We start from the raw sequence: 26,497 nt of genomic DNA, 5'->3' as shown, positions 1-26,497 counted from the left end.
TGTACCCCAGTGAGAGTCAGTGCCTGTGGAACTGTACCCCAGTGAGAGTCAGTGTCAGTGGAACTGTACCCCAGTGAGAGCCAGTGTCTGTGGAACTGTACCCCAGTGAGAGTCAGTGTCTGTGGAACTGTACCCCAGTGAGAGTCAGTGCCTGTGGAACTGTACCCCAGTGAGAGTCAGTGTCTGTGAAACTGTACCCCAGTGAGAGTCAGTGTGTGTGGAACTGTATCCCAGTGAGAGTCTGTGGAACTGTACCCCAGTGAGAGTCAGTGTCTGTGGAACTGTACCCCAGTGAGAGTCAGTGTCTGTGGAACTGTACCCCAGTGAGAGTCAGTATCTGTGGAACTGTACCCCAGTGAGAGTCAGTGTCTGTGGAACTGTACCCCAGTGAGAGTCAGTGTCTGTGGAACTGTACCCCAGTGAGAGTCGGTGTCTGTGAAACTGTACCCCAGTGAGAGTCAGTGTCTGTGGAACTGTACCCCAGTGAAATTCAATGTCTGTGGAACTGTACCCCAGTGAGAGTCAGTGTCTGTGGAACTGTACCCCAGTGAGAGTCAGTGCCTGTGGAACTGTACCCCAGTGAGAGTCAGTGGCTGTGGAACTGTACCCCAGTGAGAGTCGGTGTCTGTGAAACTGTACCCCAGTGAGAGTCAGTGTCTGTGGAACTGTATCCCAGTGAGAGTCAGTGTCTGTGGAACTGTACCTCAGTGAGAGTCAGTGCCTGTGGAACTGTACCCCAGTGAGAGTCAGTGTCTGTGGAACTGTACCCCAGTGAGAGTCAGTGTCTGTGGAACTGTACCCCAGTGAGATTCAATGTCTGTGGAACTGTACCCCAGTGAGAGTCAGTGTCTGTGGAAATGTACCCCAGTTAAAGTCAGTGTCTGTGGAACTGTACCCCAGTGAGAATCAATGTCTGTGGAACTGTACCCCAGTGAGAGTCAGTGCCTGTGGAACTGAACCCCCGTGAGAGTCAGTGTTTGTGGAACTGTACCCCAGTGAGAGTCAGTGCCTGTGGAACTGTACCCCAGTGAGAGTCAGTGTCTGTGGAACTGTACCCCAGTGAAAGTCAGAGCCTGTGGAACTGTACCCCAGTGAGAGTCAGTGTCTGTGGAACTGTATCCCAGTGAGAGTCAGTGTCTGTGCAACTGTACCCCAGTGAGAGTCAGTGCCTGTGGAACTGTACCCCAGTGAGAGTCAGTGTCTGTGGAACTGTACCCCAGTGAGAGTCAGTGACTGTGGAACTGTACCCCAGTGAGAGTCAGTGCCTGTGGAACTGTACCCAGTGAGAGTCAGTGTCTGTGGAACTGTACCCCAGTGAGAGTCAGTGCCTGTGGAACTGTACCCCAGTGAGAGTCAGTGTCTGTGGAACTGTACCCCAGTGAGAGTCAGTGCCTGTGGAACTGTACCCCAGTGAGAGTCAGTGCCTGTGGAACTGTACCCCAGTGAGTCAGTGTCTGTGGAACTGTACCCCAGTGAGAGTCAGTGTCTGTGGAACTGTACCCCAGTGAGAGTCAGTGTCTGTGGAACTGTACCCCAGTGAGAGTCAGTGTCTGTGGAACTGTACCCCAGTGAGAGTCAGTGTCTGTGGAACTGTACCCCAGTGAGAGTCAGTGTCTGTGGAATGGGGGTTTGGACTAAACAATGAGTTTGTGAGAATGAAATATATTGTTGCCGGATGTGTGAATCATTCCTGGGGCTCAGAGTGGAGGAGATAGAGTTTTTCCCCGGAGGGAGGGAGGTTTTCCTGCCAGTCAATCCTTCCATTACAGACTCTCAGAGCCAGATTGGAGCTATACCAACACTGCCCAACCAGGCCAGGCCCCGCGATTGGCCAAGGGGCAGGGCAAGCGAGCAGTGGCCGAGTGGGATGCGATGCGGCGCTGGGAGCGGCTTTTAAAGGTGTGTTTTCTCTCTCTGCCAGTGCGAGGAGGATGGCCACACCTACTTCACCGTGGACACCGGGCAGACGAAGTTCACCGACCTCATTCAACTGGTGGACTTCTATCAGGTGAACAGGGGCGTGCTGCCCTGCAGCCTGAAACATTACTGTACCCGGGTGGCCCTGTAGCCCCCGCACCCGGAACACCGGCCCTATTGATACACTCACTGCTGACCCCTGGCCCCTGACCCCTGACCCAGCGCGCGGTTAAAGTGGATGTGAAGGAATATCTGGTTCTCGCCTGCCGTTCGATTTTTAAACTACTTTGTGAAGATTTTTCCAATTTTTTGCAGACCTCACGATCCCGCCCGTCCAGGCTGCTCGTCAGGGTGCAGCTTGCGGAGGTCACAGGGGTGTGACTTTCCTTAAAGGTGTGTGACCTGGGGTCACGGGACAAGCACACTGCTTCTACAGTACGAAAATAAGTCATGTGATAAATAGAAACATTATTTAATCATTGAAACCGACTCCCGGTAGAGAGGGTGAGCGGACGCGAGGAGCCCGGGTCCCCGGGCAGAGTGTTAACACACTCATTCCCCTGGAGCAAATCATGTCATTCCCCTGGTGCAAAGCACACAATCCATTTGGGCCAGTTCCCTACATCCTGCGCCAATATCAGATCTGAAATCACCCGACTCTCCTTACCCCAGCTCCCACATAGACAACATGGATCCGAGTGTCTGAGTCACACACACGGGTCACACAGTGCCAGGCGGCAGTCAATCGTTCCCTTTTACCCGCTGTCTGCTTGATTTGTAAACACAAGCTTAGCTCAATCTGATAGAGTCAGCATTAGAACTCACAATTGCTATAAATAGTGTGTGTGGATCTCTTCCACACGCTGCCCGTGAGCTTAGCTGCATTAATAATTCTGTGGAGAAAACCGAGGGCTGAAGGATTCACTGAGTTTGAAGCCGAGTGTAAATTAAATGTAACGGCGATCAGCCAATCAGTGAGGGGTCGCCATTCTTGGCCTCCCAGCCGGAATTTTCACGAATTCCCTTCTGAGCTTCCTGACCTCAGCGGCTCAGATATAATTCCCCAAGGGAGGCAACAAAGGCAGAGAGACTGACCGAGGGAGAGAGTGACCGAGGGAGAGAGTGACCGAGGGAGAGAGTGACCGGGGGAGAGAGTGACCGAGGGAGAGAGAGTGACCAGGGGAGAGAGTGACCGAGGGAGAGAGTGACCGAGGGAGAGAGTGACCGAGGGAGAGAGAGTGACTGAGGGAGAGAGTGACCGAGGGAGAGAGTGACCGGGGGAGAGAGTGACCGGGGGAGAGAGTGACCGGGGGAGAGAGTGACCGAGGGAGAGAGTGACCGAGGGAGAGAGTGACCGAGGGAGAGAGTGACCAGGAGAGTGACCGAGGGAGAGAGTGACCGAGGGAGAGAGTGACCGAGGGAGAGAGTGACCGAGGGAGAGAGTGACCGAGGGAGAGAGTGACCGAGGGAGAGAGTGACCGAGGGAGAGAGTGACCGAGGGAGAGAGTGACCGGGGGAGAGAGTGACCGGGGGAGAGAGTGACCGGGGGAGAGAGTGACCGGGGGAGAGAGTGACCGAGGGAGAGAGTGACCGAGGGAGAGAGTGACCGAGGGAGAGAGTGACCGAGGGAGAGAGTGACCGGGGGAGAGAGTGACCGAGGGAGAGAGTGACCGAGGGAGAGAGTGACCGGGGGAGAGAGTGACCGGGGGAGAGAGTGACCGGGGGAGAGACTGACCGAGGGAGAGACTGACCGAGGGAGAGAGTGACCGAGGGAGAGAGTGACCGGGGGAGAGAGTGACCGAGGGAGAGAGTGACCGAGGGAGAGAGTGACCGAGGGAGAGAGAGTGACCGAGGGAGAGAGTGACCGAGGGAGAGAGTGACCGTGGGAGAGAGTGACCGTGGGAGAGAGTGACCCGGGGAGAGAGTGACCGAGGGAGAGAGTGACCGAGGGAGAGAGTGACCGAGGGAGAGAGTGACCGAGGGAGAGAGTGACCGAGGGAGAGAGTGACCGAGGGAGAGAGTGTGACCGAGGGAGAGAGAGTGACCGGGGGAGAGAGTGACCCGGGGAGAGAGTGACCCGGGGAGAGAGTGACCCGGGGAGAGAGTGACCCGGGGAGAGAGTGACCGAGGGAGAGAGTGACCGAGGAGAGAGTGACCGAGGGAGAGAGTGACCGGGGGAGAGAGTGACCGGGGGAGAGAGTGACCGAGGGAGAGAGTGACCGAGGGAGAGACTGACCGAGGGAGAGAGTGACCGAGGGAGAGAGTGACCGAGGGAGAGAGTGACCGAGGGAGAGAGTGTGACCGAGGGAGAGAGAGTGACCGGGGGAGAGAGTGACCCGGGGAGAGAGTGACCCGGGGAGAGAGTGACCCGGGGAGAGAGTGACCCGGGGAGAGAGTGACCGAGGGAGAGAGTGACCGAGGAGAGAGTGACCGAGGGAGAGAGTGACCGGGGGAGAGAGTGACCGGGGGAGAGAGTGACCGAGGGAGAGAGTGACCGAGGGAGAGACTGACCGAGGGAGAGAGTGACCGAGGGAGAGAGTGACCCGGGGAGAGAGTGACCGAGGGAGAGAGTGACCGAGGAGAGAGTGACCGAGGGAGAGAGTGACCGGGGGAGAGAGTGTGACCGAGGGAGAGAGAGTGACCGGGGGAGAGAGTGACCGAGGGAGAGAGAGTGACCGAGGGAGAGAGTGACCAGCAGGGGGAGTGACCGGGATCGATTATTCTGCACTGTTGTTTAATTTTATCGTGTTCTCTACACTGTGTAGGGTTTAAAGGGACATTACGCCTTACTGTCTATATTCTTATAGATTTATAGAGTATGAATCAAGTGTAAAAATATTTAAATATATTACCCATACTTTTCTATACATTTGCTTGTTGAATTTGTAGGAAGAGTGACCTGTGAGTGACCGCAGTCCGGCCCTTGCTCAGATTCAGCCTCTGTTGGTGCTACACTCAGGGCCAGGCCCTGCTCTGGTCAAGCTGTGGACCTGATCAGTTGTCTTCCCTGGGTGAGCCGGTTAAAGGAGTCTCCGCACAGGGAGCAGAGCCCATTAAACAAAGGCAGTCGGAGCCCGATCACTTGGCACTCCTTCCAATTGGTTTGCACGCTTTTTTCGTGTTTTAAAACTTGAGAAAATGAGTTTCATTCGAGCCTTGTCCAGGACGAAGTGATGACTCAGAAAATCACTTTATTCTGTCGTTCACAAAGAATTTTTAAATAACTTATTTGCTGATTCTCTTTAGCTGCCAGAAATTTATTTTTGTTCCCTACACTCGGTGACTTGAGACTTTGTGAATTTTCAGCGGGTGCAGTCTATTGCCGGACTTTTAATTTGTGGCCGGGATGGGACTCGCTTCCCTCCCTCCCCGGCTTCACTCCATTCTAGCGGAGCAGGAACGGGCAGTGTCCAGGCTCCGGACACACGGCTCCGGACACACGGCTCTGGACAGGGTCTCCGGACACACGGCTCCGGACAGGGTCTCTGGACAGGGTCTCCGGACACATGGCTCCGGACAGGGGCTCCGGAACCAGCAGCTTGCACCCAAACATCAGCCCAGTTTGCTGATATCAGGAAACACCAATTATCTAAGTCAGCGTAAACAAGGACACGGCGAACACACGCCAGGATATTTCTTCTGTGGATCAAAATTTAAGGTTTCAACTCATTTAAGCATCATTCACACACATCCAGCACAGAAGCTGCAATCGGGGAAGTTTTTCAATTTTCAATGTGATTTATGTGCCATAAAAATCCACTGTAAGGAACAAAAAATACAGAGCAGGTCTCAGTGAGGAGAATTTCTTTATAAAATGTTCAAAAAATTGCAATTAAACACCAGATAATTGATGTTGGTTCCTTGCTGTGTCTGAAAATCTGGCCGCAATGGCGAGAGAGCGACCGGAACAATCCTGTACACAGGGGAGGAAACTCCAGCTGATCGGTGGGCGTGGCCTGTGCGGGGGCATGGCCTGTGCTGGGGGCAGGGCCTGTGCGGGGCGGGGCCTGTGCGGGGGGCAGGGCCTGTGCTGGGCGGGGCCTGTGCGGGGGGCAGGGCCTGTGCGGGGGCATAGCCTGTGCTGGGGGCAGGGCCTGTGTGGGGCGGGGCCTGTGCGGGGGGCAGGGCCTGTGCGGGGCGGGGCCTGTGCGGGGGGCAGGGCCTGTGCGGGGGGCGCGGCCAGCACTGTGGGCGTGGCCCGTTCAGACGGAGGATTTGATTGGATGGATGTTAAATATCCAGGAAACTCAGGTGGATTGCAGTTACGCTCATAATTCACTTACGCCGAGAATTCCGCGATCTTTAAGCCGCGCGATTAGTTTGCGCCCAGATTCCGCGTGTAGCTCGGCGCAAGTGCGGAGGAAACTCCAGGCCGGAGAAACGGTCCTCCCGTTAATTGCGATTCAGCGATTGTGTCTCCAGAACACTGAGTGAAAGTGCCTGCTCATCCCGACATCAGCCATGGGACAAATCCCGAACTGGCAAGAATTAATTTCAGGGCCTGTAACAGGAAAGACGTTTAATTTCCAAACCCAAGAGGAAGTGTTTTGCCTCAGCACTGCCTCTCACTCAGGGCCATCATATCCACCTGCTAGATCTTTGGAATAGTTGGATTTAGGACCAGAACATCCTCTCACATTAAGATAATGGGACAGAACCTGTTGTCTCCCAAATTAACAATTCAGTAATAGGCGCACAGATTGAAAACGAATGAACACAAGCTGGGGCCGAGGCTGATAATCCTGGTGCACCAAGCGCTCGCCAGGGATCCCGGGCTTCAACCCAGAGCGTCTGAGCCTCTCCTTCCCACATCAAGCAATAGTGTAACCCTCACTAAAAGCTCAATCCAGTGTCTGTGCTCCTCCACCTGTCAATGTCCATCCTGAAATCTGGTCACAATTTGGAGAGACTCGTGAACCCCTGCCCTCGCACAGTGGCTCATTGAGAGGCGGACACAAGGGATTGAGTCCAGCAGAGACTGAAGTTAACTAGCAAGACGTTAACTAGCAGGATAGCGGAGCAGAAAGTTTACCAGATTACCATCAGAGCTATTCCCAGGTGAACCTCAATTTTAAAATTTTCATCCTTGTTTTCAAATCCCTCCATGGACTCGCCCCTCACTATCTCTGTAACCTCCTTCAGCCCCACAACCCCCGAGATCTCTGCACTCCTCCAATTCTGGCCTCTTGTGCATCCCTGATTTTAATCACTCCACCATTGGCGGCCCTGCCTTCAGCTGCCTGGACCCTAACTTCTGGAATTCCCTCCCTAAACCTCTCCGCCTCTCTCTCCTTCTTTAAGACGCTCCTTAAAACCTACCTCTTTGACCAAGCTTTTGGTCACCTGCCCTAATTTCTCCTTATATGGCTCAGTGTCAAATTTTTTGTCTTATAATACTCCTGTGCAGCACCTTGGGACATTTTACTACGTTAAAGGTGCTATATAAATACAAGTTGTTGTTGTTGTTGAACCTGGGTGTGCTGATTGGTCAAGCACCTAAGCATTTACCCACTCCAGAGATTGGGGCGGGGCGGCTGGCTGCTCAAAGCTGCGTATTGCTTCTATCTCAGCCTGTTTGTGTAGATTCACACACCTGCAGCACATCCTGCTCAGCTGGACTTCACTGAAGCTGCTGGGCTCTGCTGGCGTTGACAATCTCCTCCCGCCACTGCACAGTGCAGGCAGCACCCGCACACACGGGGCTCAGGGTATGGCAGCAAAGATTATGGTACGTTTAAAAAGAAAGAATAAAATCCTTTACAATTGACCAGGTGGATCTCACAGAACCAGTGCTGACTCCCAGCTCCCAGATCCCTGCAATCAGGAGATTCACCTCCAACATTGGGAGCCAGTGTAAGGAATAAAATAAAACTTTCAAAAAAAAATTCATACTTGAGATGTGGGCGTCGCTGGCAAGACCAGCATTTATTGCCCATCCCTAGTTGCCCTTGAGAAGGTGGTGGTGAGCCGCCTTCTTGAACCGCTGCAGTCCGTGTGGTGAAGGTACTCCCACAGTGCTGTTAGGGAGGGAGTTTCATGATTTTGCCCCAGCGACGATGAAGGATCGGCGACATACTTCTAAGTCAGGATGGTGTGTGACTTGGAGGGGAACTTGGAGGTGGTGGTGTTCCCATGCGCCTGCTGCCCTTGTCCTTCTAGGTGGAAGAGGTCGCGGGTTTGGGAGGTGCTGCCGAAGAAGCCTTGGCAAGTTGCTTAATGAAACAAAACTTCTGCAAAAATAGAAGCAAAATAAGGTTTCATGTTTTTGCAATCACTGAAATAATTAGATTGCTTCATTGTACAATCCTGGAGATTTTATTCAGGATGATATTTAGTGAATTACGTACCACAGCGCAACAGTGACATCATTACTTTAATGATGCGGTTTGCGTTAATGGTTATGCCATTATATCCAATGTTGTCACTTCCGCTAATTCTCTTTTCATGATTTGTGGAATTAAAGAATTTTCTCTGATAATTTTACTTTGAACTTTATCTTTCCTTTAGAGGTGACATCATTTGCTTTTCTCCTCTTTCCCTGATATTGTAAATATTCACAAGGCCAGTAAACTGTTCATGTATTTTTCTACAAAAGATTGGTTTCTGTTTCAAATGATTTCAAATAAACTTAGTTTGCTACTCCGACAAGCGCCCTGTATTTCATTCCTGACCTTCTGAAACCTTCAGCCTCGAGGTGATGTCTCAGTGGAGACCTTGTAGAGGCGTACGAGATCTTTAAAAGGATAGAGAATGGAAACCTGGAACAATGCTTCCAGATACAGCAGGGCAGGAGGGTGCAGGGCCTGAGTGTGAGGGCAAACTTAGGACAGATGTCAGAAAGTATTTCTTTACACAGAAGGTGATTAAAAACTGGAGTAGGTTGTGAGGAAGGGCAGTTGAAATAAGACTGGACTCCAGCTGGGTAGGGTTTATGTTCTGGGAGGATGGGATTAACTCAGATCAAAGTCTGTCTTCCACCAAACTGATCCTACAATCAGATTGCTGACTGTCAGTATTGTATGTTCGTAAAAGTAACAACCAGCTCTCAGTCAGTCCTGAGGATCTGTCAGGGGCAACAGACTGTGAAAACCAGAGTGTAAGTGTCACTATTGAGCCCGGCAGATATTAACCTTTCAGTTTGAAAAAGGACTGTTATGAGTTTCATGAACACAGCCAGGACCAACCGCAATGACACCATGGTAACCAGGTTTCAATAAATGACTAACCATCCTCTCCCTAATTAGTCATTTTACCCCATCTCTGCTAAATAAGAAATAGGAGCAGGAGTCGGCCATTCGGCCCATCGAGCCTGCTACACCATTCAATGAGATCATGGCTGATCATCGACCTCAACTCCACTTTCCCGCCCGATCCCCATATCCCTTGATTCCCCTTGAGTCCAAAAATCTATCGATCTCAGCCTTGAATATACTCAAAGACTCAGCATTCACAGCCCTCTGGGGCAGAGAATTCCAAAGATTCACAACCCTCTGAGTGAAGAAATTCCTCCTCATCTCAGTCTTAAATGGCCGACCCCTTACCCTGAGACTATGCCCCCTAGTTCTAGACTCTCCAGCCAGGGGAAACAACCTCTCAGCATCTACAAAAGCAAAATACTACGGATGCTGGAAATCTGAAATAAAAACAGAAAATGCTGGAAATACTCAGCAGGTCAGGCAGCATCTGTGGAGAGAGAAACAAAGTTAACGTTTCAGGTCAATGACCCTTCGTCAGAACTGCAACCATCTGCGAACCCTCTCAGCATCTACCCTGTCAACCCCTTCAGAATCTTGTTTCAATGAGATCACCTCTCATTCTTCTAAATACTGGCAAGTATCGACCCACTCTACACAATCTCTCCTCATAGGACAGCCCTCTCATCCCAGGAATCAATCTAGTGAACCTTTGTTGCACCGCCTCCAAGGCAAGTATATCCTTCCTTAGATAAGGGGACCAAATCTGTGCCCAGTACTCCAGGTGTGGTCTCACCAAGGCCCGGTACAATTGTAGCAAGACTTCCTTACTCTTATACTCCAACCCCTTGCAATAAAGGCCAACATACCATTTGCCTTCCTTATTGCTTGCTGTACCTGCAGGCTAGCTTTCTGTGTTTCTTGCACGAGGACACCCAAATCTCTCTGAACACCAACATTTGAAAGTTTCTCACCATTTCAAAAAGATTCTGTTTTTCTATTCCTCCTACCAAAGTGAATAACCTCACATTTCCCCGCATTATACTCCATCTGCCACCTTACTGCCCACTCACTCAGTCTATCTATACCCCTTTGCAGACTCTGTGTTCTCCTCACAGCTTATTGTCCCACCTAGCTTTGTATAACTTTTAGAAGAGATAGGCAAAATGGAAAAGGAGGAGGGGCAACCCTGAGAATAAAGGATGAGATAAAGACAGTAGAGAGAAAGGATCTTAGCTCCGAAAATCAAGAAGTAGAATCAGTTTGGGTGGAGCTAAGAAACATGCAAGGGCAGAAAACATTGGTGGGAGTTGTTTATAGGCCCCAAACAGTAGTTGTAGGGCAGAGTATAAATCAGGAAATTAGAGGCGCATGTAACAAGGGTAATACAGTAACCATGGGGGACTTTAATCTATATATAGACTGGGCAAACCAAATTTGCAGTAATAGTGTGAAAGGCAAATTCATGGAATGTATGCAAGATAGTTTTCTAGATCAGTATGTTGAGGAACCAACAAGGGAACAGGTTATTTTAGATCTAGTATTGCGCAATGAGAAAGGGTTAATTAATAACGTTGTAGTAAAGGGGCCTTTAGGGAAGAGTGACCATAATATGATAGAATTTTATATTGAGATTGAAAGTGGCTTAGTTAAATCCGAAACTAGGGTCTTAAACCTAAGCAAAGCAAACTACGTAGGTATGAGGGGTGAAATTACATTAAAAGGTATGACAGTGGACAAGCAATGGCTAACATTTAAAGAAATATTACATAATTTACAACAAATATACATTCCTGTAAGGCAGAAAAACCCCACAGGAAAAGTGGTCCAACCGTGGCTAACAAGAGAAGTTAAAGATAGTATTAGATCAAAGGAAGAGGCTTATAATGTAGCCAAAAAGAGTAGTAAGCCTGCGGATTGGGAGGATTTTAGAATTCAGCAAATGAGGACCGAGAAATTGATAAAGAAAGGGAAAATAGAATATGAGAGTAAACTAGTGGGAGACATAAAAACTGACTGTAAAAGCTTCTATGGGTATGTAAAAAGGAAAAGATTAGCAAAAATAAATGTGGGTCCCTTACAGGCTGAGACAGGAGAAAATATAATGGGGAATAAAGAAATGGCAGAGAAATTAAACAAATATTTTGGGGGGAATTTTGCCAGTGCTCAGGAGGCGGGTTTGGAGGCGGGACATCCGGTAAAATTGCAAAGATTGACAGCGAGTCCTGAACCTGCTGTCAACCCGCCTACATACAATCTTCCCGGGTGTCGGGTCCCCGATTTGCACATGGACCCGACACCTAGCGGCGGGATGAGGATTATAGGCACTTAACTGCTTGTTAACAGGTAGTTAACAGGTAGTTAAGAGACTTTTTCCAATTTTGACAGTTCTACTGGGGGCTTCCTGACGTCCAGACACCACGCCAGGGTAAGTGTGGCATGCTGTGGGTCTACTGTAATGTTTCTTCATTGATGACAGCTGCAGAAGTGGTGTGAAGAATCCAATGGCACACTGGTGAGTTTCAGAGGTAAGAAAATGTTGGGAAAATAATTTTTAATGTATTTAAACTTTTCTGTAGGTAACAAGTTTTGAAGTCTTTGTGTAGTCGCACCTCATTGGGAGAACCTCTCCCACCAGTGACAGAGCGCTTCCGTAACCTCACTTGCAGTTGCCATCTGTTCTAGCCCAAGCAGGGAATCACTGGAGAGCCTAGGTGCAAAGGCTCACCTTTGTACAGTGATTGTCAGTGTTTGCAGCACCTCAATGCTGTCAAACACTGAAAAATCACCTGTCAAAAAAAATTGTGTGTGGCCCCTTTATGAAAATCGTCAGATGACGCATCATCAACTGATGTCATCTGACACCGGCATTCTCCTAATTGGCCGGCAAGCCCGCAGGGCGGGCTTAACAAGGCCAATTGACGCAAAATAGCGTCTGTGCGCCGGACGTCGTTGGGGGCAGGATCGGAACCCAGAAGGCAGCTGTCCCACCCCTAGGCCGCACCGAAAGGTAAAATCCAGCCCTTTGTGTCTGACTTCATGGAAGAAGACGTAAAAAGCTTCCCGGAAATAGTGGAGAACCAAGGGTCTAGCAAAAATGAGGAACTGAAAGATATTAGTATTAGTAAAAAAGTAGCACTGGAGAAATTAATGGGACTAAAAGCCGATAAATCCTCTGGACCTGATGGCCTACATCCGAGGTTTTTGAAAGAGGTGGCTATCGAGATAGTGGATGCATTGGTTGTCATTTTCCAAAATTCCACAGATTCTAGAACGGTTCCCACAGATTGGAAGGTAACAAATGTAACCCCACTATTTAAGAAAGGAGGGAGAGAGAAAACGGGGAACTACAGACCAGTTAGCCTGACATCAGTAGTAGGGAAAATGCTCGAATCTATTATTAAGGACGTGGTAACAGGGCACTTAGAAAATAATAATAGGATTGGGCAGAGTCAACACCGATTTATGAAAGGGAAATCGTGTTTGACAAATCTGTTAGAGTTTTTGAAGCTGTAACTAGCAGAATAGATAAGGGGGAACCAGTGGATGTGGTGCATTTGGATTTATAGAAGACATTCGATAAGGTGCCACACAAAAGGTTATTAAACAAAATTAGGGCTCATGGGATTGTCGGTAATATACTAGCATGGATTGAGGATTGGTTAACGGACAGAAAACAAAGAGTAGGAATAAACGGGTCATTTTCGGGTTGGCAGGCTGTAACTGTGGGGTACCACAAAGATCAGTGCTTGGGCCCCAGCTATTCACAATCTACATCAATGATTTGGATGAGGGGACCAAATGTAATATATCCAAGTTTGCTGATGATACAAAGCTGGATGGGAATGTAAGTTGTGAGGAGGATGCAAGGAGGCTTGAAGGGGATATAGACAGGCTAAGTGAGTGGGCAAGAACATGGCAAATGGAATATAATGTGGAGAAATGTGAAGTTATCTACTTTGGTAGGAAAAATAGAAAAGCAGAGTATTTTTTAAATGGTGAGAGATTGGGAAATGTTGGTGTTCAGAGGGACCTGGATGTCCTTGTACACGAATCACTGAAAGTTAACATGCAGGTACAGCAAGCAATTAGGAAAGTAAATGGTATGTTGGCCTTTATTACAAGAGGATTTGAGTATAAGAGAAAAGGGGGCAAAAATTGGGTGAGTAGCGCCACCTGTTAGCGCCTAAAGAGTCAGTCAGTGGCTGTAGCGCCACTGGCTGCGCCTCCCGCGATATTCAGCAGGGGCGCTAATGGTGGCGTTAGCCATTTGCGCTGCGCCGCCACCGATGACGTCATCGGTGTGCGCAGCGCCCCATTCGCGCCCCGAACGCGATATTTGGTAGCGAACAGCGCTGTAGCACCGCTCGCTACCCGGGCCCGGTTCACGGGGCCTTGCTGCGCCGGCAGAGGCGCAAGTTAAGGTGGAGGTGCGGGGCGGCCGCTTTTTTGGCGGCCTGCCAGCACCTCCGTCCGGCTGTTTCCCAAGAGCCCGGCACTTCTCCTTGGTGCCGGGCTCTTTTGCCGGCACTCACGAGCGGGGATCGCGCTGCTGCAGGCCCCTCCCCCTTAACAGTGGGAGGAAGGCCTGCAGTACCACAGCGTGCCGTGCCGCAGCGTGTGGCGTTGCGGCACGTTGCGCTGCGATATTCAGTTTCAGCGCCCTAAGAGGGACGCGGAGCGCCTCGAGCCTCACCCCGTCTCCCTCTAGGGGCGCTTCAACTGAATTTCTGACGATCGCTACAGCTGCGAACGCTGCGCAAAAACCAGCGCCCAGGCGAATTTGGCGCCAGTTTGGCACCTCAACCCAATTTATAGGCCAAGGTGTCGTACTGCAATTATATAGGGCCCTGGTGAGACCACACCTGGAGTATTGTGCACAGTTTTGGTCTCCTTACCTAAGGAAGGATATACTTGCCATAGAGGGAGTGCAACGAAGGTTCACCAGACTGGTTCCTGGGATGGGGGGATTGTCCAATGAGGAGAGATTGAGTAGACTAGGCCTATATTCTCTAGAGTTTAGAAGAATGAGAGGTGATCTCATTGAAACATACAAAATTCTTACAGGACTTGACAGGGTAGATGCAGGGAGGTGGTGAATCTTTGGAATTTTCCACGCCAGAGGGCTGTGGAGGCTCAGTCGTTGAGTATATTCAAGACAGAGATCGATAGAATTTTGAATATTAAGGGAATCAAGGGATATGGGGATAGTGCAGGAAGGTGGAGATGAGGTAGAAGATCAGCTATGATCTTATTGAATGGCGGAGCAGACTCGAGGGGCCGAATGGCCGACTCCTGCTCCTATTTCTTATGCTCTTATGTTCTTATGACACCTGCCTGACAAACACTCGCCCCATTGGCTGATAGACATTATCCTACAACCCAGACAGCAGCCATTCCGCAGAGCAACATCTGCAATACACAGCGAGTCAGATAGACAGAACACCAGGGGCCAGGGAGATAATCACTGAACAGGGCACAGGGCGGCTATTCTCTATAATATACACAGGGGCTGCTATCCCCTATAATATACACAGGAGCTGCTATTCTCTATAATATACACAGGGCGGCTATTCTCTATAATATACACAGGGGCTGCTATCCCCTATAATATACACAGGAGCTGCTATTCTCTATAATATACACAGGGCGGCTATTCTCTATAATATACACAGGGGCTGCTATTCTCTATAATATACACAGGGGCTGCTATTCTCTATAATATACACAGGGGCTGCTATTCTCTATAATATACACAGGGGCTGCTATTCTCTATAATATACACAGGGCGGCTATTCTCTATAATATACACAGGGGCTGCTATCCCCTATAATATACACAGGGCGGCTATTCTCTATAATATACACAGGAGCTGCTATCCCCTATAATATACACAGGAGCTGCTATTCTCTAATATACACAGGGGCTGCTATTCTCTATAATATACACAGGGGCGGCTATTCTCTATAATATACACAGGGGCTGCTATTCTCTATAAAATACACAGGGCGGCTATTCTCTATAATATACACAGGGGCTGCTATCCCCTATAATATACACAGGGGCTGCTATTCTCTATAATATACACAGGGGCTGCTATTCTCTATAATATACACAGGGGCTGCTATTCCCTATAATATACACAGGGGCTGCTATTCCCTATAATATACACAGGGGCTGCTATTCTCTATAATATACACAGGGGCTGCTATCCCCTATAATATACACAGGGGCTGCTATTCTCTATAAAATACACAGGGGCTGCTATTCTCTATAATATACACAGGGGCTGCTATTCTCTATAATATACACAGGGGCTGCTATTCTCTATAATATACACAGGGGCTGCTATTCTCTATAATATACACAGGGCTGTTGTTCTCCATAATATACACTTTGGTTATCCACTTTGGTGGCAAAAACAGGAAGGCAGATTATTATTTTAATGGCAATAGATTGGGAGAAGGGGAAGTGCAATGAGACCTGGGTGTCCTTGTGCACCAGTCGCTGAATGTAAGCATGCAGGTGCAGCAGGCGGTTAAGAAGGCAAATGGTATGTTGGCCTTCGTAGCGAGAGGGTTTGAGTACAGGAACAAGGATGTCTTGCTGCAGTTGTACAGGGCCTTGGTGAGACCACATCTTGAGTATTGTGTGCAGTTTTGGTCACCTTATCTGAGGAAGGATGTTCTTGCCATGGAAGGAGTTCAGCGAAGATTCACCAGACTGATGCCTGGGATGGCAGGAATGACGTATGAGGACAGATTGGGTCGATTGGGCTTATACTCGCTGGAGTTTAGAAGAATGAGAGGGGATCTCATTGAAACTTACAAAATTCTGACAGGACTGGACAGACTAGATGCAGGAAGGATGTTCCCGATGGTCGGGGAGTCCAGAACCAGGGGTCACAGACTAAGGATAAGGGGTAAGCCATTTAAGACAGAAATGAGGAGGAATTTCTTCACCCAGTGAGTGGTGAACCTGTGGAATTCTCTACCACAGAAGGCAGTAGAGGCCAATTCATTAAATATATTCAAGAAGGAGTTGGATATATTTCTTAAGGCTAAAGGGATCAAGGGGTATGGGGAGAAAGCTGGGACAGGGTACTGAATTTGGATGATCAGCCATGATCGCATTGAATGGCGGAGCAGGCTCGAGGGGCCGAATGGCCTACTCCTGCTCCTATCTTCTATGTTTCTATACACAGGGGCTGCTATTCTCTATAATATACACAGGGGCTGCTATTCTCTATAATATACACAGGGGCTGCTATTCCCTATAATATACACAGGGGCTGCTATTCTGTATAATATACACAGGGGCTGCTATTCTCTATAATATACACAGGGGTTGCTATTCTCTATAATATACACAGAGACTGCTATTCTCTATAATATACACAGGGGCTGCTATTCTGCATAATATACACAGGGGCTGCTATTCTCTATAATATACACAGGGGCTGCTATTTTCTATAATATACACAGGGGCTGCTATTCTGTATAATATACACAGGGGCTGCTATTTTCTATAATATACACAGGGGCTGCTATTCTGTATAATATACACAGGGGCTGCTATTTTCTATAATATACACAGGGGCTGCTATTCCCTATAATATACACAGGGGCTGCTAGTCCCTATAATATACACAGGGGCTGCTATTCTGTATAATATACACAGGGGCTGCTATTTTCTATAATATACACAGGGGCTGCTATTCCCTATAATATACACAGGGGCTGCTATTCCCTATAATATACACAGGGGCTGCTAGTCCCTATAATATACACAGGGGCTGCTATTCTCTATAATATACACAGGGGTTGCTATTCTCTATAATATACACAGGGGCTGCTATTCCCTATAATATACACAGGGGCTGCTATTCCCTATAATATACACAGGGGCTGCTATTCTCTATAATATACACAGGGGTTGCTATTCTCTATAATATACACAAGGGCTGCTATTCTCTATAATATACACAGGATTCACACACGAACACTGAGTATTCAGGCTTTGAGATTACAGAGTAAAGTGAGCCAGTCTTTGTGTTTCTGTCTGTTGAACAGGGATGTCGAATTTGAGAACAGTGAGAGAGAACAGCATGTGGAAAGAGATTGTTATCCATCTGCACGCCTTCCCTATTTAAAGCTTAACAGATTAAAGTCAAGAGCAACTTGAAGCAAAGTCGATCCTTTCTGACCAGCTGCTGTCAGTATAAGACCCTCAGACATGGTCAGAGTCTGGCTCGCAGTGTACAGAAAGCCAAGTGCAGGGAACTGCGGGATTGCAATATTATTATTTGGAATATAAATGTTCCTGGAATCTGGAAGTTCTCCATCACGAAAAATGGAACAAAAGGTAGTTCTGATAACTGGCTGTTCCAGCGGGATTGGACTCGCTATTGCTGCTAAACTAGCAAATGATGGACAGAAGCGATTCAGAGGTGAGACTCTCGCTGTGTGTTTTTCTGCTGATGTCACCCATCACCCCCTGTGCTCGCTGACCTACATTGGCTCCCGGTTAAGCAACACCTCGATTTCAAAATTCTCATCCTTGTTTTCAAATCCCTCCATGACCTCACCCCCTCCCTATCTCTGTAACCTCCTCCAGCCCCACAACCCCCCGAGATCTCTGCGATCCTCCAATTCGGGCCTCTTGCGCATCCCCGATGTCCATCGCTCCACCATTGGCGGCCGTGCCTTCAGCTGCCTGGGCCCCGAGCTCTGGAATTCCCTCCCTGAACCTCTCCGCCTCGCTCTCCTCCTTTAAGATGCTCCTTAAACCCTATGTCACCTGTCCTAATATCTCTTTATGTGGCTCGGTGTCAAATTTTTTTTGTTAACGTTCCTGTGAAGCGCCTTGGGACGTTTTACTGCATTAAAGGTGCTATATAAATGCAAGTTGTTATTGTTGGAGCCACGTGAATGTGTGCAATATGAGCTGGACACAAGTCCCACAGGGTAATGGCTGGGCCTGTGTCAGGAGGGGAGGGATAACCGCTCGTGCACAAAGAGAGCTTGGAGCTGGTCTCGTGCCAACAAAGAGAAGGCTCTCTCCGAGACACCCTAGTCCACTCCTCTATCACCCCAAACAGCCCTTCCCCTTCGCCTGGCACCTTCCCGTGCAAGCGGAGGAGATGTAACACCTGCCCCTATACCTCCCCCCTCCCCACTGTCCAGGGCCCCAAACACCCCTTCCAGGTGAAACAGCGATTTACTTGTACTTCTCGCAATCTAGTATACTGTATTCGCTGCTCACGATGCGGTCTCCTCTACATTGGGGAGACCAAACACAGATTGGGTGACCGCTTTGCGGAACACCTCCGTTCAGTCCGTAAGGGTGACCCCGAGCTTCCGGTCGCCTGTCATTTCAGTTCACCGCTCCATTCCCACTCGGACCTCACCGTCCTTGGCCTCTTGTACTGTTCCACGGAAGCTCAACGTAAACTCGAGGAACAGCACCTCATCTTCCGATTAGGCAGTCTGCAGCCTTCCGGTCTCAATATCGAGTTCAACAATTTCAGATCATAACCTCGGCCCCTATTTCATTTCCACTTATATTTTTCCACTCCTTTCCTTTCCCCCCCCCCCCCTTTCCTTTTGTTTCTCTCTCACACCTGGCAGCTATCTTTTGCCCTGCCAGTACACTTTACACCTAATCACAGCCTATTACCATCTCGTCTAGCTTCTAATCTCTTTTACTTCTTTTGGTTCTTTTATTCTTTTGTCCGATCGCAGCCCTGCCTTCGATCTAGTTCCTTTTCTCTCCAGTTTTGAAGAAGGGTCAAACCCGAAACGTCAACTCAAATTTCTCTCCACGGATGTTGCCTGACTTGCTGAGTTTTTCCAGCATTTTCTGTTGTTATTTCGGATTTCCAACATCTGCAGTATTTTGCTATCATACGAAGGTTTCCTCTTGCTGTTTCCAGCCTGTACACAACCAGAATAACTGAGGAAATAAGAGTTACAAAGCTGTCGCTCCGACTCTCTGAGCCGCACCCACTTTGGGCCCTCACTGTGTACGGAGGATTGGTGAATTTATTCTGGTGAGCTTGGACTCCGGCCACGGGAAGCGCGGGCACCACAGCGGAAGTTGCCCCTCTCCTCATCCTCCCACCACACACGGGCACTGCCACGGCCCAAGCATCGCCACGGGGAGCGCGGGCACCACAGCGGAAGCTGCCCCTCTCCTCATCCCCCCTCCACACACAGGCACGGCCACTGCCACGGCCCAAGTATCGCCGCGGGGAGAGCGGGCACCACAGCGGAACTGCTCATCTCCTCATCCTCCCTCCACACACGGGCACGGCCCGAGCATCACCACACTGGCCCCAAGGGTTCTGCGACCAATCCCAGGCCCGTACTGCTGGGATCAGCAACACGGGGATTGTTTCATCAAATCATACAGCACTGAAGGAGGCCATTCGGTCCATCATGCCTGTGATGGTAGCTGGGTCGTTCTGGCTCAGTCCCAGCTGCAGTGACGTATTCAGAAACTGTTATCAGGGGAGGTTCCAACACCTCGTTCTGTAGCCACGTCCCCTTCATGTCCCTGAGTAACAGTGAAACCCAGCAGGAGCCCTGGAGAAGGTGATTCTCAGCAGGAGAGTGTGGGTTAACACTGCAGCAGAGGGTTGGGAGTAAAGACTCCAAGAAACAAAATCCCTGCCACTTCTGATGAACACAGTAGCTGGTTGGCCTTTGTAATTTGCCTCGGGCTGTGCTAGAAATAGGATTGGCTTATGACAAACCGGAACAAGCTCCCCGAGATCGGCCCAGCAAGAGGTCAATGCAGCTGAACTGTTTCCGACTTCGTGCCCACTGTGTAAGCACTTGCACTATTAGTGTGCAAGGGGTCAGGGGGTAGATCAGGGGTCAGGGGATAGACCAGGGGTCGGGGGGTACGTCAGGGGTCAGGGGATAGATCAGGGGTCAGGGGGTAGATCAGGGCTCAGGGTAGATCGGGGTCAGGGGATAGATCAGGGGTCAGGGGATAGATCAGGGGTCGGGAGGTATGTCAGGGGTCAGGGGATAGATCAGGGGTCAGGGGGTAGATCAGGGGTCAGGGGGTAGATCAGGGGTTGGGGGTACGTCAGGGGTCAGGGGATAGATCAGGGGTCAGGGGGTAGATCAGGGATCGGGGTAGATCAGGGGTCAGGGGGTAGATCAGGGGTCAGGGGGTAGATCAGGAGCAAGGCACAGGGAATATACTGGGCAGTGAGGTGATCATGGAGTTTCCCAAAGGTACAAGAACCAAATTAATCCTAAACACGAAGAGTTCGTGGAGGATTTACAGTGAGTCCCACATGGGTCCAATGAAATGCCTTTTGTTTATTCGGGATTGAATCTGTACCTAAAGCTTTGTCTTCTTGCAGTCGTTGCAACCATGAGGAACCTGAATAAAAGGAGAGGGCTGGAGGAGGCGTCTGGAGAGGCCTGCGGCCATACCCTGCAGATCCAACAGCTGGATGTATGCGATGAAAAGTCGATTCGAAAGTGTCTAGACAGCATCCCCAACCAGCACATCGACATCCTCAGTACGTACCCACATTACTCTCAGTCCCTGTACAGAATGCAAACCCCGGGGGTGTTAATACCACGGGGGTCAAAGGTGGCACCTCTCACCCTGACACAGTGGGATCAGCCCCCCCCCCGCCCCCATTCAAGGCAACAGACCACAGCGTAAACCCGCCTCTTCTTACAGAAGCTGAGCGACCTGCTGAGGATTTCCAGCATTTTCTGTTTTTAATTCACATCCCTGCAGAACTTACTCCGTATCACCTGCCCTGTAAACACAGCCTCTTACTGCCCGCTGCTCCATACACATTCTGTGCCTTGACATTGAGCGTAATTTAATCAGTGGTTTTAGCACTTGTGAGTCATATGGTCATTACAGCGAATAAAGTCAGATCACAAAGACCTGGGTCCAATACACACTCTCTCTGTCTGATTCTGTCTCTCTCTCTCTCTGTTTCTCCAATTTCCAATTTCCAATTTCCAATTAAAATGCTTTATTGGCATGAAAGTTTACAGAGAACCATATTGCCAAAGCTTACATAGCAAAAAGGTACAGTTTTCCAACATTCTGTAGGTGTCAATCGATTTGACATTTGTTGGGTACATACAATATTACTTTTAAACAATATTAATTTTAAACAGTCTTTGTACTTCATTTGGTACGTTCAATATTAATTTTAAACAGTCTTAATTTTAAACAGTCCTCAGGTTGTGACATGTTGTTACATATTTGGCCCCAAGGTATGGTCTGTCTCCTTCTCCTAGGACTAATCTCAATTTTGACAGATCATCCAATTCCTTGAAATCTGGGGTTGTTTGGCTTAGCTTGTTGAATAATATGTTTCTTGATGTGTTGAATTTTTCGCATTTTAGGAGGAAATGCATTTCTGTTTCAACCTCGCCAGCCAGACATTGATCGCATATTCTATCTGTCTCTCTCTATCTGTCTCTCTCTCTCTCTCTCTCTCTCTGTCTCTCTCTCACTCTCTCTAACTCTCTCTCTGTCTCACTCTCTCTCTCAGTTCAGTTCAGTTCAGTTCAAATGCTTTATTGGCATGAAAGTTTACAGAGAACCATATTGCCAAAGCTTACATAGCAAAAAGGTACAGTTTTCCAACATTCTGTAGGTGTCAATCGATTTGACATTTGTTGGGTATATACAATATTACTTTTAAACAATATTAATTTTAAACAGTCTTTCTACTTCATTTGGTACGTTCAATATTAATTTTAAACAGTCTTACTTTTAAACAGTCCTCAGGTTGTGACATGTTGTTACATATTTAGCCCCAAGGTATGGTCTGTCTCCTTCTCCTAGGACTAATCTCAATTTTGACAGATCATCCAATTCCTTGAAATCTGGGGTTGTTTGGCTTAGCTTGTTGAATAATATGTTTCTTGATGTGTTGAATTTTTCACATTTTAGGAGGAAATGCATTTCTGTTTCAACCTCGCCAGCCAGACATTGATCGCATATTCTATTCTCTCTAGGCTGCCAGGATTTCTTGTATCTGCCTTTTTCAATTTCCAGTTGGTGGTCGCTTAGTCTGTACCTGGTGAGGGTCTGTCTCTGTTTTGTGTCTCTGATGGTCGTGAGGTAGTCTGCCAGTTTATATTCTCTTTTTAGGGCCCGGTAACATTCTAATCTGCTTTGGCTTTCGGTTATTTTGTTCCAATGTTCCAGGTAGGTTTCTTTGCATTTTTTAATGATTTGGTTCACTCGGATTGGTGTTTGGACGGCTGTGTTGGTCTGGGGCTGGTCAGGGTCCGGCTGAGTACTTAGTTTCAGTAGCAGCTGACTCAGGGGACTCTTTTCTGGGTTTAGCTCTTGGGTCTGAAAGGCTTTGAAATGAAGGGTGTCTGGGGAGCTAGATTTGAGGTGATTTAGGAAGTTTAGTGCTCGTTTTTGGATGTTTATTATCAGTGGGTATCTGCCTAGTTCGGCTCTGCATGCATTTGTTGGCGTTTTTCTTTGGGTGCGAAGGATGCTTCGGCAGAATTCTGCATGTAGGTCTTCTATTGTGTGTTTTTCCCATTTAGTGTAGCTTTGGTGATTTAGCGGGCCCCATACTTCACTACCGTACAGTGCAATGGGCAGGATTATGCTGTCAAAAATTTTGAGCCAGATTTTGATTGGGATTTGGATGTTGTAGAATTTTCTTTTTATTGCATATAGGGCTCTTCGGGCTTTTTCTTTTAGTGCATTCACTGCTATGCTGAAGCTCCCTGATGCTGTAATAGTTAGACCAAGGTAGGTGTAGCTCATAGTGTGTCCTATAGTGGTATCACTGAGGGTAAACTGGTATTTGTTTTCCTGACATCTGGGTCTTTTCTGAAAAATCATGATGTTGGTTTTCTTTAGATTTACTGTTAGAGCCCAATTTTGGCAGTATTTGTCGAGTAGGTCTAGTTGTTGCTGTAATCCCTGTTCTGTGGGAGACAGCAGAACCAGGTCGTCCGCATAGAACAGGGACTTCACTTCTCCATCCAGGAGACGGAGACCTGGTGACTCGCTTTGCTCCAGCATGTCTGCTAATTCATTTATGTATATGTTGAACAGGGTCGGGCTCAAATTGCAGCCCTGCCGGACGCCTCTTCTCTGGGTGAAGAAATCGGTGCGTTTGTCTCCAATTTTGACCCCGCATTTGTTTTTCAGATACATTGATTTAATAAGGTCATAGACTTTGCCCCCTATTCCACACTGAAGAAGTTTATAATAGAGCCCTTCGTGCCATATAGAGTCAAAGGCTTTCTTGAAGTCGATGAAACAGGCGAATATTTTCCCATTTTTTGTTTGGTGTTTATGTTTTTCAATGAGGGTGTGAAGGGTATAGATATGGTCGGCGGTGCGGTGTTTTGGAAGAAAGCCTATTTGGTTTTTTCTGAGGATATTATGTTTGTTGAGAAAATCAAGTAATCTACTATTTAGAATACTGCAGAATAACTTCCCTAGACAACTGTTGACACAGATGCCGCGGTAGTTATTTGGGTCTGATTTGTTTCCACTTTTATATATGGGGGAGATTAGTCCTTGGCACCAGATATCGGGAAAACAGCCTGAGCGTAATATGATGTTGAATAGTTTGAGTATCGCACCCTGCATCTCCATATTGCTGAACTTTAGCATTTCATTTTTGATGTTGTCTGGGCCACAGGCTTTCTTTAGGTGGAGAGATTTTGTTTTTGTGGCCAGTTCTTTCCATGTGATTGGGGAGTCTAGAGGGTTTTGGTTGTCTTTAATTGTTGCTTCTAATGTGTGGAGTTTTTCTGTGACCTGATGTTGACTTGGGTTTGTTTTGTTTTTTGGGATGTCTTTGTAGAGGTTTTCAAAATGTGTTCTCCAGATGTCGCCATCTTGGATTGGTAATGCTTGCAATTGTGTTGTACTCAGGTTATTCCACATTTCCCAGAATTGTTTTGGATTGGTGGAGTTTTCAATTTCTTCGAGTATTTTGTGGGTATAGTTTTGTGTTTTGTTCCTAATGGTGTGTTTATATCTTTTGAGGGTTTCATTGTATCTAGTATGTAGGTCCGGATTGTTTGGTTGCCGATGCTTTTGGTTTGATATTTTTCTCAGGTCTTTTCTGGCATTTTTGCATTCGTGGTCAAACCATTTCATATTTTTATTTTGTCTTTTGTGATGCTTCCTCTTCTGTTTCACGAGGTCGGCTTTTACAGCTGCCTCATGGAAGATCATATTTATATCCTCTATGGCCGTGTTTACACCATCTCTGGTGATCTCATATAGATTTTCTTTAAATTTTGAAATTTTACTTGTGAGATCAGGTGAATTTAGTGCTGTGATGAATTTATCTCCACTGTCTGGGGCCCATCTGTATGTCTGGTTTATTTTATGTAGCTTACTGTGTTCCTTTTTTGTGTCTGTAGTTTGGGCAGAAAGTTTAAGGTACACATTTATTTGGTTATGGTCTGAGAGGGGGGATTGCTGCCTGACAGTGAATGCGTTGATATCGCAGGGGTCCAGGTCAGTGATTGTATAGTCCACCACACTAGACCCAAGAGTTGAGGAGTATGTGAGTCTCCCTAGGGAGTCCCCTCTGAACCTACCATTAACTATGTACAGGCCTAAGGCTCGGCAGAGTTGCACTACCTCCCTACCGCTTTTATTTATTTCACGATCAAGGTTGTTCCGATTTGCGATGGCTGGTGTGACATCTAAAGGGGTCTGGCCAAACACATGGTTGTTTCCCTGTGGGTCTATGAAGTCAGGTTCACAACCGGTCCTTGCATTTAGGTCCCCACATATTATCACCTTTCCTTGGGCCTGGAAATGGCTGATTTCCATGTGGAGAGTATCAAATAACTCCTCTTCGAAATATGGCGAATCTATTGGAGGTATGTAGATCGCACATAAGTAAACATCTTTTTTTGCTATTCCTATATTTTTATCTAGTTTTAGCCATACGTGTGATTTCCCCTGTTTTACCGGTGAGATGTGTTTGTCCAGTTCTCCCTTATACAGCACCAATATTCCCCCGGAGGTTCTGCCCTTGCGTGTTTTAGTGTTCTTTACTGAGGGCACAATGATTTCATGGTACATTGGAGGACAGTGGGTCGGCATGTCCTTTTGGCACCATGTTTCTGTTAACACAATTATATCAATGTCTTTTATAGCTTTTAGGAATTCAGGGTCTGTACTCTTCATCCCAAAAGTTGAGGAGCGGAGGCCCTGGATATTCCAGCAGCTTATGTGGAAAGAACGCATTTATATAGTTCAATAAAACGAAATAAAATGGACCTATTTTGTGGGATGAGTGTGGAAACACTATTTTCTATAATGCTAAGTGATGATTTAGTATAAATTTCATGAGGCATGCACATATATCTATCTAATAATAGTAATAATACTGATAAGATAACAATAATGATAATGATAAATAACAATATTAATAATTTCTCCGGCTTTCTATCAGGCTGTTCAGCATCGTCATGATCTTTCTCAGTTCTTGGTCTACAGTCTGTGGTCTAGAGGGGGGTCTTGGGTCAGGTATAAAAGCACGGTTCTGTTGTCGGTTTTGTAAAGGGGGGTGGGGGACATTGGTGGTCCTGTTTGGGCTCCCAATGGTAGGGGGGGTGGGAGGGCTGCGTCTTTTGGCAGTGTTTATGAGGTTTCTTGCGAAGACCCACATCCGCTGTTTGAGTAGATGTATTTCGTCATAGAGGTCCCTTGTGTTGATGTTTGGATGATGGGCCAGGGAGACGTTGGGGAGGACAGAACATCTCGTGTCGATCTCCCTGTTGGTGTTGTGGATTATATAGGCTGGGGTGTCCTTTCTGGGCAGTAGTGTGGAGATCACGATCCGCGCCTCGGGGAATTCCCTGCTGGCCTTTTCTGCCATCCTGCTCACCGCCCAAGCCGTGCCTTCCTGTAGGGTGCGTAGGTCGTTCGTGCCTGTGTGGATCACAATCCATTTGGGGCTTCCAAGGGATTCTTTGTTCAGGATCTTCATTGCTTGGCCTGTGTTGCTGCACCATTTTTTCAGGACTTGATGGTCTCTCTCTCTCTCTCTCTCTCACTCTCTCTCTGTCTCAGTCTCTCTCTCTGTTGTGTATGTACCTTTAAGAGAATCACTGGTCTCAGACTGCAGTACCGGCAGTGACCACCCCTGTATAAAAGGCGCTAGAGAGCCTCTGTAGTTTAGTTTTGTTATTGCCTTTCACCAGTAAAGATCTGTTTGTTTTCACTCCTGCTAGTCCGTGTCTCAATCATTCACGGACTTAACACTGGCGACGAGTAAGAAACGAACTTACCTGCAACTCAGCAGCAGCTCCGACGACGTTGTTGAAGGTCGGAGCCAGAAGAAAAGAAAAAAAGAGGCCATTGAAACTCGAGAAATGGGCGTC

The 26,497-nt window shown here is 47.9% G+C and overlaps 2 protein-coding genes across 6 annotated transcripts in view; both read left to right on the top strand.

Moving 5' to 3' along the window:
• LOC147100957 (growth factor receptor-bound protein 7-like) overlaps positions 1 to 5,769 on the top strand; it is a 263,485-nt gene extending 257,716 nt beyond the window's left edge. For all 5 annotated transcript variants that reach the window (XM_085966067.1, XM_085966069.1, XM_085966065.1 and 2 more), the window contains one exon: positions 1,922 to 5,769. In XM_085966067.1, coding sequence (XP_085822193.1) covers positions 1,922 to 2,068 — 147 coding nt within the window. In that variant the 3' untranslated portion in view covers positions 2,069 to 5,769. The remainder of the gene's footprint in view (positions 1 to 1,921) is intronic.
• Positions 5,770 to 15,302: 9,533 nt separating this feature from the next.
• The window catches only part of LOC147100956 (retinol dehydrogenase 8-like), a 43,824-nt gene continuing 32,629 nt past the window's right edge, over positions 15,303 to 26,497 (top strand). The window contains exons 1-2 of the mRNA XM_085966064.1: positions 15,303 to 17,559; positions 20,491 to 20,652. Coding sequence (XP_085822190.1) covers positions 17,427 to 17,559; positions 20,491 to 20,652 — 295 coding nt within the window. The 5' untranslated portion in view covers positions 15,303 to 17,426. The remainder of the gene's footprint in view (positions 17,560 to 20,490; positions 20,653 to 26,497) is intronic.

This window comes from Somniosus microcephalus, chromosome 24 (assembly GCF_052327205.1).
Source record: "Somniosus microcephalus isolate GS21.2 chromosome 24, FLI_Smic_1.0, whole genome shotgun sequence".
NCBI lineage: Eukaryota > Metazoa > Chordata > Chondrichthyes > Squaliformes > Somniosidae > Somniosus > Somniosus microcephalus.
The sequence above is the reverse complement of the archived record's forward strand: the minus strand, read 5'-3'. Positions and strand labels throughout refer to the sequence as shown.